Source organism: Triturus cristatus, chromosome 9, assembly GCF_964204655.1.
Source record: "Triturus cristatus chromosome 9, aTriCri1.1, whole genome shotgun sequence".
Classification (NCBI taxonomy): domain Eukaryota; kingdom Metazoa; phylum Chordata; class Amphibia; order Caudata; family Salamandridae; genus Triturus; species Triturus cristatus.
Window position 1 is genome coordinate 499,273,134 of NC_140592.1, and position 12,883 is coordinate 499,286,016.

The following is a 12,883-nucleotide window of genomic DNA, read 5'->3' on the forward strand; positions in this document are numbered from 1 at the left end:
ATCCTGAAAGTACACGACTGATGTTGCTAAATATCATCTTGTCACTTGGGACAAAATCACGGTATCATCTTCTAGAATATCAGTTTTTCATTAAGTATTCTCATTTCCAACTGGCCGTCACGGACAGAGAATCATGGTGTCTGTGTACACCCACACCCAAGAGATACCCACACTGCACTGTACACCTGGGACTAACAGTTTCAGACACTGTTTTAGCTTCTCGTGACCATGCACCTTCTCGTATGCCCAGGTTTAACTTCCAAACAGACAAGTATGTAAAGGTGCTATTTGGTCTGCATCCAAGGCAACCCTCCGTGGAGTTTTCATGCAACTCCAGTAACCCCCCTTAAATTTGAAATCTCTGTTTCTGTACAATACCTCAGAGGACAGCCCTTTCAACATAACGCTCTCCTCCTACAGTGCTACTAATACAGAGCCTCTTACTGCCTCCTTGCTGCTACCTGGAGGGCAGCCACAGTCCAAGACAAGAGACCAGTTCATCCCATCCCCTCTAATTCAACATCTACCTTCTTTCGCTGTGCCCCTTAGTACACTCTCCCAAAGACAGGGTCCACATTCACCCTGGCAAATTCGTGTTTGCTTATCATTTCATGCACTTCAAGAAGAAACTCCCTCTACACCCACAAACACTCTTGGTGCATTTCAGCACCTCTGCATTCATTTATTAAGTTCAACTTCACTGTAGCCTCCAAGAAACCCTCAAGAACAGACCATTACTACTCCATGGAGAAGAGGCATCCAGTACGCATTTCCCTTTTCTTATACATTCTAGAATATGGCACTAGTCGGAGAGCCTCTGCCCTGCGAACAGCCCATGTTCTACAATGTAGAAAACCCCTCTCATCGGGCCACCAGAACAGCGGCATCCATTATCTGACCAGCCCCTCAAAGGCAGTGAGTGAAGATGGTGTCGGTCCTTTAACCCTAGAGAGTTTCCTCAGTGAGCAAGCAGGGCAGCAGCCCAACAGAATGTAGGGTTGTGTGTGACACACTAAGCTGTATCGTTGGCCGTAACCCTGCCCCTGATGCTATTATTGTCTCTAGTAGAAGAGAGGCAACTGCGTATGTTAGAAATTCGGGCTCTACCACTCTTTCCACTTGAGCAGGCCTCCCACACAATCAGTATTAATGCACATGGTTATTCCACTCATTGTAAGCTCTGCTTCCTTTACCCTAACTCTTTTTCCATACCATCAATGACTTGCCATGGCCAGCACTAGTTCTCCCTTCCTTGAAACCACAATCCCTCTTCTCTGTATCTTTTAGTTCCTACCAATGCCCAACCCCTTCACCATTTGCCAATCAAGTTGTAGCCTTTGACTCTTTCCAGCACCCTCAATTGCTTCTTGGAGTCAGTGTTGATATGCAATCAGCAAGTCTCCCCCACTTTCCTACAATTAACACCATTTTTATCCTGCGTTGCTGCTCCTTCCCTTTTTGTCCCCACATCATTCTGCCTACCGTCAGCAGGTTCAGTAGATCGCTGTTGGCATCAAAGGGAGGTTTCATTGCCTGCACCAACACCAACTCATTCAGGATGGCATAGAGCTGTTGCATCTTCACCACGTTCACAAGGGTCTTGGCTTTATCGAGCCAGTCAGGAAGAGCCACGTGCACTGCAATGAGGTCCTTCAGGTGGACTCCCAGGATAGGGAACTTAAAGCCGGGGCAATCAGCGAAACATCTGCGGTACTGGCTGTAATTCCCACAGGACGTCACAAGCTCAATTAGGTTCTCAAAGACCTGCGAGGGTGAAAGGGGCATGAGTTAGCAATGATCAGACTTTCAGCCAGGCATAGTCATTTAGGTATTCCAGGCCTATGTAGGTCAGTGAAGTTAAAGCGGGAAGATGAAGTCCACACAAGTTTAAGTACTATTGTAACTAGTACCACAGGTCCAGCGGCAGCCTCATACAAAAATCTATTTAAGAGTTCTAGGACATCAACAGAATATCCCACTATCTTGGCTCATCAGCCAACAATGTGGGAGACAAGCATTCTCCAGCCAGGAAGATATATTGCCTAGCCCTGTAGCCCGCCCGCTGGACAATGGTGAAACCAGTGCATAATTTGTAAAACAGTAAGTGCTAGGACCTTTGTTAGGAGGCCACTGCAGCTTGCAACCCCCCATTGCCGTGCCAATGAGAGTGCCAACACAAATACTAACCATCACACTCATACAAGTGCGACAATTCAGACAATTCCAGTCCCTCAAAGCCATAAGAATCGTTTGGGAGGCAGATATTGGTAAATTTTCATTTATTTGGAATCAATGAACAACTGACGTCCGCACATTTCTAAATAGGACAAACAGCGCCACCATGTGGCAGACTGTCGAAAGTGCTGTTCTTAAAAATTAAGTGCCGGTGTTGACAATTAAGTGTTGGAGGTGGGCACCGGAAACCACCAGCTCAAATTAAGCACTGGGCGAAATGAGCCTGTATCAACATTTAGAAGAGCACCTATAGCCATGCTTTGATTCCATCTCTGACAGACCTACAACCTTATATCTGAGAGCTGTGGTAAGGGTGAGGAAGCATGTTTTACTCTAGAGACCATGCCATAATGTGTTGCTCTAGACAAAAAGTGAGAAAGGGTGGGTATGAATGACTTCCGTCAGCAGTCTACATCTTGGAAATGGGGAGAGGGAGGTACTTTACTTCTCTCTTCTTTTCTCCCGTTCAGAGCTGTCATTTCTTCCGCTGCCACTGCTATTCCCATGGGCCTTGAGAAAATATGAACTTAGTCCAGGACACTGCTTTTAATAACCAATAAATATTGTTCTACTGCTAGGGGTGAAAATGGGATTCCTAAAGGCGTAGGAGAAAAACAGCCGGCCTTGATCAACAACCAACTTCCCCAAGGAGTAAGAGAGGCCTGGTCCACATTGAGGCCACCAATACTTGCTCATGGAACACTTCTTTCTTTTGCTTAGTGCTGCTGAAATGACTGGTTCACCGAGGTCATTTAAAAAATGTTCTAGAACTAAACCGAGGGGTGTTGGGAGAAAAAGAGGAGTGATTGGGCTGGAGGATTGAGTGGACTAACAGCAAGAGATTGATGGAGTGCTAGATATGGTCTCCAAACAAGCCTTGGCAGAAATGAGGAGTCGGGAAAAAGCTTCATGAATCTTAGCTCTGCAGCTACTGAATGTTAGAGCCATAGGGGTAGGACAAGGTCAACCGAGTCTAGGCTTCATGTTCTAGAAATGCTAGTCTGAAGTGAAACATAAAAGGGGAAGACCGAGGATTACCCCCAGAGATGGCTTTTGGGCTTTTTAGGTCTCGCCTGACCCAGCGCATGCGCTGGTCTGGCGAGACTTATTGAGAGGGCTCCAAAAAGTGCTACCAGGCCAGCCTAGAGCTACAGTGCATGTGTGCGGGGGCGCGTGCGCCACTTTTACCGCGAGTACTTTCACTTTAGCGGCCGCACAATCGCTTTGATGTTTGATCAGAGGGCTCTGTGCTCATCCTATTCTACAAAGTCACAATGAAGACAAGCATTGGCATAGCCAATAGGTCTCGCTTTTGGGACCTTATAAGTATTTAGTTATGCAACTGTTGCATGGCTAAACACTTATAAGGTCCCAAAGGCGAGACCTATTGGCTATGCCAATGCTTGTCATTTTTGCTATAGGGTGACGGATCGTGGGGCACAATCGAGGACGGTTCGCACATGGAGAGGGTTACCCCAAGACTGACTTTTGCAGTCTCCAGTCGTTGCCAGGAAGCGAGATGGGACTGAGGAAGAGGAGAGGTTGCGCCCCACTTACCTTGGTGGTCTCGGAGCTGACATGCACTTGTGTTTCTTTCAGCCGGGATATGGAACTGTGGCTCAGACCGCCAACCACGGCCATGAGAGTGTTGAAATTCTGCAGCTGAAGCAGTCTCTGTTAATGAGAAAGAAACAAGAGAGCAAGAGAATATAAGAGGAAACAGAAAGAGTTCCATGAACTGTGAAAGACAGAAAAGAGAGGGGGAATCTCACACAGGGAATAACCAACGAAATGGTGATAGAATCAATAGTAAATGAGAGAGAAAAATGCTTTACATAAGAAGGCAGTGATCTAATTTAAGAGAAGGAGAAAAGTACTTGGAATATTTATCATGGAGAAACTGAGGATCACGAAAAGAGCGGTGGAGGAAGACCAAGAGAACAGTCGTCTTGGAGTGATGAGGAAATAACAAAAAGAGGAAAAACAGAGTATTCTTCAAATAGGAAATCATTATTTACTGTGGCCACTGAAATTATGCCATTAAGGTGCTACATTTTCTGTGAAATATTTTAGCTACTAAAGGCCCTGGCATGCAGGGTAAAATCCACTGCTAGTGCATCAAAAAAGTAAACTGGTTACTTATCGGCTTCTAATTGCTAAATTCAGGAACTAAAATGGGAGCATTTTGTCCAGATGGTGTTATTAACCCAAAATGATGAACAGACCGAAGAGATGTTGTCTGCAGCAGGAAAAAAAAAACACTCACATACTTAAACATAGTTCAGTGTGGAAACAATAATGGGGCAGATTTACGGCTTGAAAATCTGCCCCAATGTCTCTTTATCATGACGTTGTTTTTTTGGGTTATTTTTGCAAAATCATGTTTACATTACAAACACTGTTCTCGAAGCAACTTTTGATACATGTGAGCATCCGAGTTTAGTAGTAATCCAAATATTAAGCGTCTGCTTTTAATGTTTGACTATTAAAGTGCCTCCTACTGAATGTTTGCATATAAAACATACAACGCACAGCATTATTCTTTGGGACGGTTTCTTAATGGATAAAGGTACTTCTAAAGGACCTATATTGTAAACACAGATTAAAGCAAAACATGAGTTAAAACATAGCTGGGGCATGCAGAGTAAAATACATTTGTATGTTCTTATAAGAAAAGTATATATCCAGGCAAGCTTTTTCATGTAAGAGCTGGTGAGGGCCAGCAGTGTGGCCAGCACCAAAGTCTGGTACAAACCTCTGGAAAAGAGCCAGGACTAGAGGTTGAGTGGTGCCAGTAGCCGTTCCTTTCACCCTGGGCACTCTACCAGACACTGGTATGGCACAGGGGCACCCCAGAGGCACCCTGAGGGGAGGAAGCAGTAATAGCAGGGCCCCAGGAAGTGTCTTAGCAATCCTTGAAAAGGACCCGCATGTGGGAACCCACAGGGGTTTTCACTCCTTGCCTGACCTTAAGATGGCCACCAGGGGAGACTTTTCACCACGAGGAGCTCTGAACTTGGAGTCTGTCCCTTCCTAACCTCTCCTCTCACCATCTTTGTCCCAGTGGCCAGCTGGAGAACGTAGCTGAAGGCTCTCCCCGGTAACACCAGGACCGATTTCTCTCCTGACCGTACTTCCCTCCTCCCCTTTCTCCCTACTCCCTACCCCTCTCGAGTCTTGACTTTGGATCACCTCCTGTTCCTCTCTCTATTCTGGTGGAACCCGAAATGCATACATGGCTGATTCCCAGTGGAGCTGCACCGACAGCTATAGGGGAGATTGGCTCCGGCACACCGCCATGGCCGTCACCTACCCAGCCGGACTTCTGACATTTGTCTCGTTTCTTCCCCGGCACTGCTTTTGCTCTTTAATTGTTTTCCCGCTGAGACCTAGCTGTTTGACTGATGCCTGGTGGAGCTACCTGATAGCTAAAGAGGAGATGGACTGTGCACTTCCCCCTCGGTCGTCACCTACCCAGCCAGACTTTGGGCAGACCCTCCTTCGTCTCTCCATTCTATCTAACTCCTACCCCTTTACCCCACCCCCTTTCCCTTCTAAAGTCCATTTATTTAGTCTACTACACTCTTGAAATGTTTTTCTAGTAACTGATGTAACATGTAACTGAAGTAATTTTTTAATTTCTGTGGAACCTTATGTAAAGCGCTCTGATACCTCCGGGTCTAGCCAGCGCTATATAAAACTTTTTTAAATAAGAGCAACGCTTTATATGCGATACAAATACTGTTCCTACGACAATTAGCACATTCAAGGTTAATAAACGGTGTTCCTCTGCTCACTAATTCATTGCAAGTGCATACCATCTATAAGGTCTCCTGAATGAGAATATCCTGAATGTGAAACAAGTATATTTACTATATGGCTAGGATCACTTTGATATCAATGGGTGTCAAGCTACAGAATAAGGCCACAAAATATGGCTCCTCATTTGCCTTTGTTTGCAGCATAACTTGCAATCTTTGCTTCAGAGTTGACTGAATTCTGATCAATGTGGTTGTTCACTCTCTCCTGCTTCCAGCGCCTTTGTCCTTGGCACAGATACAGATGGTGGAGTGGTTATAGAGCGAGAAAGAGGGAGGGATGTAGGAGACTCCCAGTAGACCTACTGAGAAATGGCCAAATAGCAGAGGAAACCACGTGACGCAGAGGCCACTGGGTGGACAGAGGGAGTATGCTGTGTGTTGGAAGATCTACACGAGAGAAACACTTTTATGACATTTGAAAAAAACTAGAACCAGATTAGCAATTGAGCTTGGATAATTTCTGACATTTGCGGGTCTCACCAGGGGAATATTCACAGGATGTCTGCCCACACATGTCACAATGACAGGCATCACTAATCTTACATGGGTAAGGGGACCCGTGTCCAATATCTACAGTATGTGTGCTTATCCAGGGATGAACACCAAAACCCCTATCAACCCGAGAGAAATGCGAAAAAGAAGACAATGGGGCATTGCTCACAGAGCAGAATAGAATGCCGACATCTCAAAACAGAGACCAGTAACAGAAGGGTTTGCCATTCTCAGTGCAAAATTCCACACCGTGCCTTAGCCCACAAATACTAAATAAAATATACCCCACTAGATCACAGGAATGCCTGAGTCGCGTCCATGATGGTGTCAACATTCCCCCATATGATGTGGACACGACCTTTGACAGGAGAAGTTTGTAAACAAGTGTGATCTTCCTTTAGGAGGGCATAGGAGAACACAATAACACACTCCCTAAAGCATTGCATACTGGGACTGCACCCTTGACAAAAATAGGGGGAAAATTACTATAGATCTTTATGCATGGCACTATTGATAGCCAAAAGAACAATAATGAGTCACTGTTTGCATCAATTGGGCCGCTCCCTGAATATGTAGAGAAATGATAAAAAAAGTGACTTGTGACCGAGGAGATTCGAATGACTATGATGAGAAAAGACGAGATTTCCTGACGTGATCAGTGAGTGGTGAGAAATGACAGATAAACTGAACAAGCAGGAAGCGGGTTCCATATCTCTACATGACTCCCCTGATTGACGGAGAGTACTCAGCAGAAGGAAACTGACAGACCTATGCTGGCTACACCACAGAAAACGTACACACCACCTCTTTATAGTTATAAAACATAATTTGTGCAAAATGTAGTGTAAATACGACATCTAAGTACTTTATATTGTTGATAGTGTTAAGAATACACAAGCTCCTCAGGCAGATTTGAAGTGTTTATTTCTCCCAACACACCAACACCCAGAAACAGCTCCTCTACTCTCAGTGCTCACCCACAACTGCCACCGCACACACTTTTACCACTGCCCCTTTCCAAGCTGAACATTCCCATTTGGAAGGTTTGAGAAATATTCTAATACAACTACTAGACTGATAACAAGAAAGTTCACAACAGATACCCTTTTGCCTGTAAATGCTACGATACATTAGTTCATAAAAGCACACAAAATTGTGTTTCCAAAACATAAAGCAACAAGCATTTGCAATGCAATGGGTCTCGCAATTGCGAGATTTTGAGCTATTGGCATTGTAAATGACAATGCCTTTTATTTATGTGTTTAAAGAACCTGCAGTAATGAAAGGCATTGTCATTTTCAATAGCAATAGGTCAAAGTTTCTAAAATGTGAGACCTATTGCATTGCAAATGCTTGTTGTTTACAAGTGCCCCATGCTGCGCTTTCATGTTAATAGAGGCCAGGCCCCTTTCTTTAGACTAGCCGTATCTAAAGAAAGGTCCGCTGCCGCTATTAAAGTGAAAGCGCAGTATGGGGCACTTTTACCAAATGCTTTTTTTTTTTGTAAAAGTGACCCATGTAAGCGCGCATGGCGCGCTGAATGTTGCAGGAAAGCATGTCGTGCCTGCAGTAGGAGAAACTCATTAAAAAAAATAGTGCTTACAAACGTACCGTGGAACACCCGAAGTAAAAGGGCCAGTCCTTACGGGAGGTTACGAATGAAGACAAGGCGGTACTAAGGAGGGACTAACAAGCCTAATAAGGAATCAGAAGCCAGCATTTATGAAGGAAAATGACACAAGCCAATGACAAATATAGGCTTCAAGTCCATACTCCAAAACAGCATGCCTCGCAGAGCAGCGCATGCGCTGCCCAGGCTCTACCAAGAAAGTGTTTGTACAGCAGTGAAGCCTTTCATACTGAACGCATTTAATCACCGCAAGTCAAGGGTCAGTGGATGGGAAACGGAACAACAGTTCAACCAGACTCTTCAGGACGGCGAATCTTTTGTGCAGCCGGCTCTCCTCTAAGACTGCAGTCACGGGCAGAAGTAATTACCTTGGCTTGGGATGCGCTGAATGCTGCTTCAGCAGAACCCTTCTCAAAGAATCATACAAAGGAGTGCTTTTGGAAGCGGATCGCCATTTCCGGCTGCGAGAGGCATGTACGACCAGATTCAGAGAGCAGTGCTGGCGCTCCAGCGACTACATTTCCTCGCAGAGACACTCTTTAATGGCTTGGATTTCCTGTGTTTGTCAGAGATTCTATGCAGGAAAAGCTGGATCCGCCAGCACCATTTCCTAAGAGGCCAAATAAAACCTTATAAAGCAATATGGGCGAGCACTCGAACAAGGGCATGTATGGAATTTCAAAGAAGTAATCAAGCATGCTATTTTAGGTCCCTCGGTCTATATGCGATCACATTTTAAATCATATTTTAAATAATAATTCTGCCTGACATCACTCCGAGGGCAGGCAACACATGTTTCTCTCTCTGAAAGAGGGCAAGTGCACCGCAGAACATGATCACTTAAGGTCTCAAGCCTTTTCTGTACTGAGAGCTACTTATGTTCAATGGAACGCTTTAAGAGCTACTAATTTATTTGTGTTGTATAATTTAAATTTTTGTATATGTATAATAATTCAACCAAGCAAAAGCTTTTTAATTTAGTAAGCTGTGCTGCACATAAGTGAGCTACTCAGAGGTAGCTGGAGAGCTACAGTAGCTCACGAGCTACTGGTTAGAGACCCTTAATTCTAACTATTTTGACAGTATTCAATGAGTGACTGTAGAAATTCCACAAGTTGCGTTGGATTTTCATACTCAAAAAATTAAATCTCATCCTTGCAATCACCATGATGCAGATGCAGATAACAAGTGTTGTTTGGCTCATAGGCCTCCATCGATTTCACCCCTGTTAGTACCAAACACCGTAGAAAAGCCTACGCAGATTTGCTGTGCGTAAGAAACTTTAATTGACTTTATTTTTTTAAACCTGTCACAAACATCATCCACCACATAAATAGGTCTGAGCAGGTGTTTAACGCAAAACAAGACTTGACAGAAAACAAGAGGGCGGAATACATTTCAGGAGCTGGTATACTCAAAAAAGCAAACAGGTGCACCCAAATTTCATCTGCTCCTTCTGAGTGAAAAACAGGAACTGTTTAGGGAGCAGAGTGTATCCAGGAGAACCCCAGCAGGTCCAGACAACTGCTTTGTAAGCATCCTTCCACAGGTTAGGAGTATTGAAGGGCCTGGATGTGGAGAGATGGATCCGTTGGAATCACGAGCAGCAAATGGAGCTAGGCACAACGAGACAGAGACGGAGAGCCACATCCCTTGGTACTCACGTGGCCTGCAGAGGTGTGCTGGGGCCAACAAACTGTGCACTGTCACAGAGATACGCCTTACATACCTAAGCAGTGGGTGGTAGGGTGATGTGTGGTGTGAATGCAATGCCCCATTTCATAGAACATTAGCGGCCCACTTGCACTAATTAGAACAGATACCCGATTCTGGCACGTATAGGTCTGTTTTAGAAGTGTGCATTATTGGGCACATGGGGATAAATAAATAGATCCAACACAAAGCTTTCAGAAGCCATCTTGGGTCAGTCCCACACAGTCACACTCAGGGTGTGTGACCCATCCACACAGCATACAGAGAGCGGTACAAGAGCCAACTCTTCCTTTCCTGTTGCTGTTCTCATGCTAGGTCTCCTTTGTTATCCTCTTCTAATTTATAGAACCTCCTTAGCAGGGACTGCTTTGGAACCACAGTGATTGACAGCAGCATTCAGAGTGTGAGACGCAGAGGTTGGGGTGGTAGTTTGAGGGTGGGCTTTCGTTCCCTAACCCCTAACTAGGGAGGCCACTCAGGACTCAGCTGCCATGACCCCCGGGGTAGGAACCCGTCTAAGTTAAACTGTTACCTTTCTGCTGGTTCGAGGGCCAGCGCCAATCCATGGCACAGGCCTGGTGCTGGAGGTCCCCAAATGCAGCCCCTTTCATGCCTGCCAACCTAATGTTCTCTATTTGGACTCCATTGCATTATATCACCATATAGATCCAGGATACACCATCAGAGAGATTAGGGAGGCAGGCTACCGCAGGAGTTTATGCCCCAGCAATTAAGGATGAACCAAGTGTCCACCTATTTGGTTCCTGGGGCACCTTGACATTGATAAAAGAAAATAATCAGAGTTGATCAGTTTTATGCTAAATCTGATATCTTAAGAAAGGATGAAAAGTGAAAAGAGAATGTTCAAAGTGAAATAACGAAGGGGCATATTATCAAGGGGCCGCGATAAAATTATCGCCGCTTTAGCGTCCGTTTTCGGGCGAAAAGCGGCGATAATTTTATCGCATTATCATCAAGGACAGGCTAGCGCATGGTTCCTTGACTTAGCGCCCGTTTTCCACACGCCTCGCCTCGCATCGATAATGAGATGCAAAGGAGGTGTGGCAGTGAAAACAACATGGGATAATATCGCGAAGGCAGCTTTGCGATATTATCAACGAGGGGTTGCGATATTTTAAATCGCGTTAAGTATGTCTTAACGCAGGAATTTAACGTCTATTAAATTCCTGACTAAGGCATACCTAACATGGGGGGTGGATTGTGTGGCTAAGACCACAGGCCCTATCATCAAGGATATCGCCGTTTTCCATGTAACATCGCTGGAAAACCAGTGATGTTCCATGGGAAACACCGCTATTGCTGGAATAATTATCCCCATTGCGCTATGCGTTGTTAATACAGCGCTAGCGTGGTGATAATTTCCAGCGATAGCCGACGATAAAAATCCTCGCGCTAAGAGCGGCCAGCGATAATTATCGCTGCCGCTTGATAATACGCCCCGAAATTGGACAAACACCCTTTTTTGTCCATTTCGGAGACAACTGTGACGGGCAGCCTGCAGAGCTCAGATGGCAACGTCTGCCAATTTTGTCGTCGTTGTAAGACAACACTCTAGACAGTTTCACATGGCACCCTGTAAATCTTGGCCTTCAATGCCGGGCCATAACAGATGCCAATTCCAGGGCCTACACATTGCCAAGAGCTAAGGTTATGCAGTCCCTTACTTGGGATTGCATAGCTGGCCTGGCTTCACACATCTCATTGCTCACACATTCTGGTCTTTGCCACCCACTCACCTGTGCTACCTTCACAAACTGGGTAAGGACTTGAGCACGCTGCTGAGGGGTGGGTTTGCTGAGAATCATGAGCTGGATCCACTGAGAGACGCTGTTGAAGAGGGTGATGAAGCGCTCTAGAATTGGGTTGTCCACAGTACATCCATGCATGACGAAACTGTGGTAGTCCTGAAACTGGATGTGGGGGGGAGAGAAGTGGAAGAAGTTCAAAAAGGAAAGCTTTAATGATTGCAAGTTAGATATCGCATCCTGATTAGGCATGATACCACTTCCTGCTAGATATGGCATGATTTCTTGTGTTTAACATTATGTCACTTCCCCCAAAATAATGAACCAACTCCTACTGAAATCATGCATTGTCCTTTTGAAAGGCATACGGTTTCACCATCATTTTTGTAATTGTAACTTAGAATTTATATAGCGATTACTACCCTAAGAGGTGTCAAAGCACTTTTTCAGCAAGTAGCATGCTACTCCAAAACCCTCAAAGAACAAGTGGTGAATTAGGATAGGGAGATATTAAATTAATTTGACATGTGAATTTGTAATTTGGATTGGAAAAGAATAGTGGAGGGATAGAAGAGGGAAGGGTTTGTATTTAAATAGACCTTGCTACCCCTGATGAGGCATTAAATGGCTTTTCGGTGGGTTGCACGCTACACCGGGACCCAAAACAGGATTAGTGGGAAATTAGTATAGGGAAATATGAAATTAATTTGAGCGGTGGACATGTTAGTCTGTTAGTTGAATTGAAACGGATAGTCGGGGGATAGAAGAGGGAAGGGTGTAGAAAGTGTTTTTTGGAGCTCACAGTAGTAGGAGGAGGTTTGGGATGAGTAAAGAGGAGGTGGAGGGGGGAAGAGTCAGTGGGAAAGGTTTAGAAAGGCTTGTATATGAGATCTGAATAGTAAAAGAGGTATGAGATGATGGAAGGAGGGGTAGAATGCGTAAGTGTCTTAAAAGGGTTATTTTGTGGATCATAGTAGTAGAATGGGGTCTGGGATGAGTCAGCTAGTGGAAGTAAAGGATGCATTGAGAGAGGTATAGGGTGAGAAATAGGGTAGTGCATTAAAGAGAGTAGCAGAATAAGGTTTGGGATGAGCCAGAGAGTGGAGGTAGAAAATATATTACTTTGCAGGTTATTCCCTCCGACAAACCACAGACTCCTCTCCTGGTTTTTAGGTCTCACCTGGCATAAGCAGCGCATGCGCTGCCCCCGCCATGCAAGGGCTTCT

The 12,883-nt window shown here is 45.0% G+C and overlaps 1 protein-coding gene across 10 annotated transcripts in view; it reads right to left on the bottom strand.

Moving 5' to 3' along the window:
- Positions 1-12,883, bottom strand: part of RASGRP2 (RAS guanyl releasing protein 2) — a 595,380-nt gene that overhangs the window by 65,917 nt on the left and 516,580 nt on the right. For all 10 annotated transcript variants that reach the window (XM_085625475.1, XM_085625474.1, XM_085625477.1 and 7 more), the window contains 3 exons: positions 11,649-11,822; positions 3,793-3,909; positions 1,483-1,764 (listed from right to left, as the gene is read on the bottom strand). In XM_085625475.1, coding sequence (XP_085481601.1) covers positions 1,483-1,764; positions 3,793-3,909; positions 11,649-11,822 — 573 coding nt within the window. The remainder of the gene's footprint in view (positions 1-1,482; positions 1,765-3,792; positions 3,910-11,648; positions 11,823-12,883) is intronic.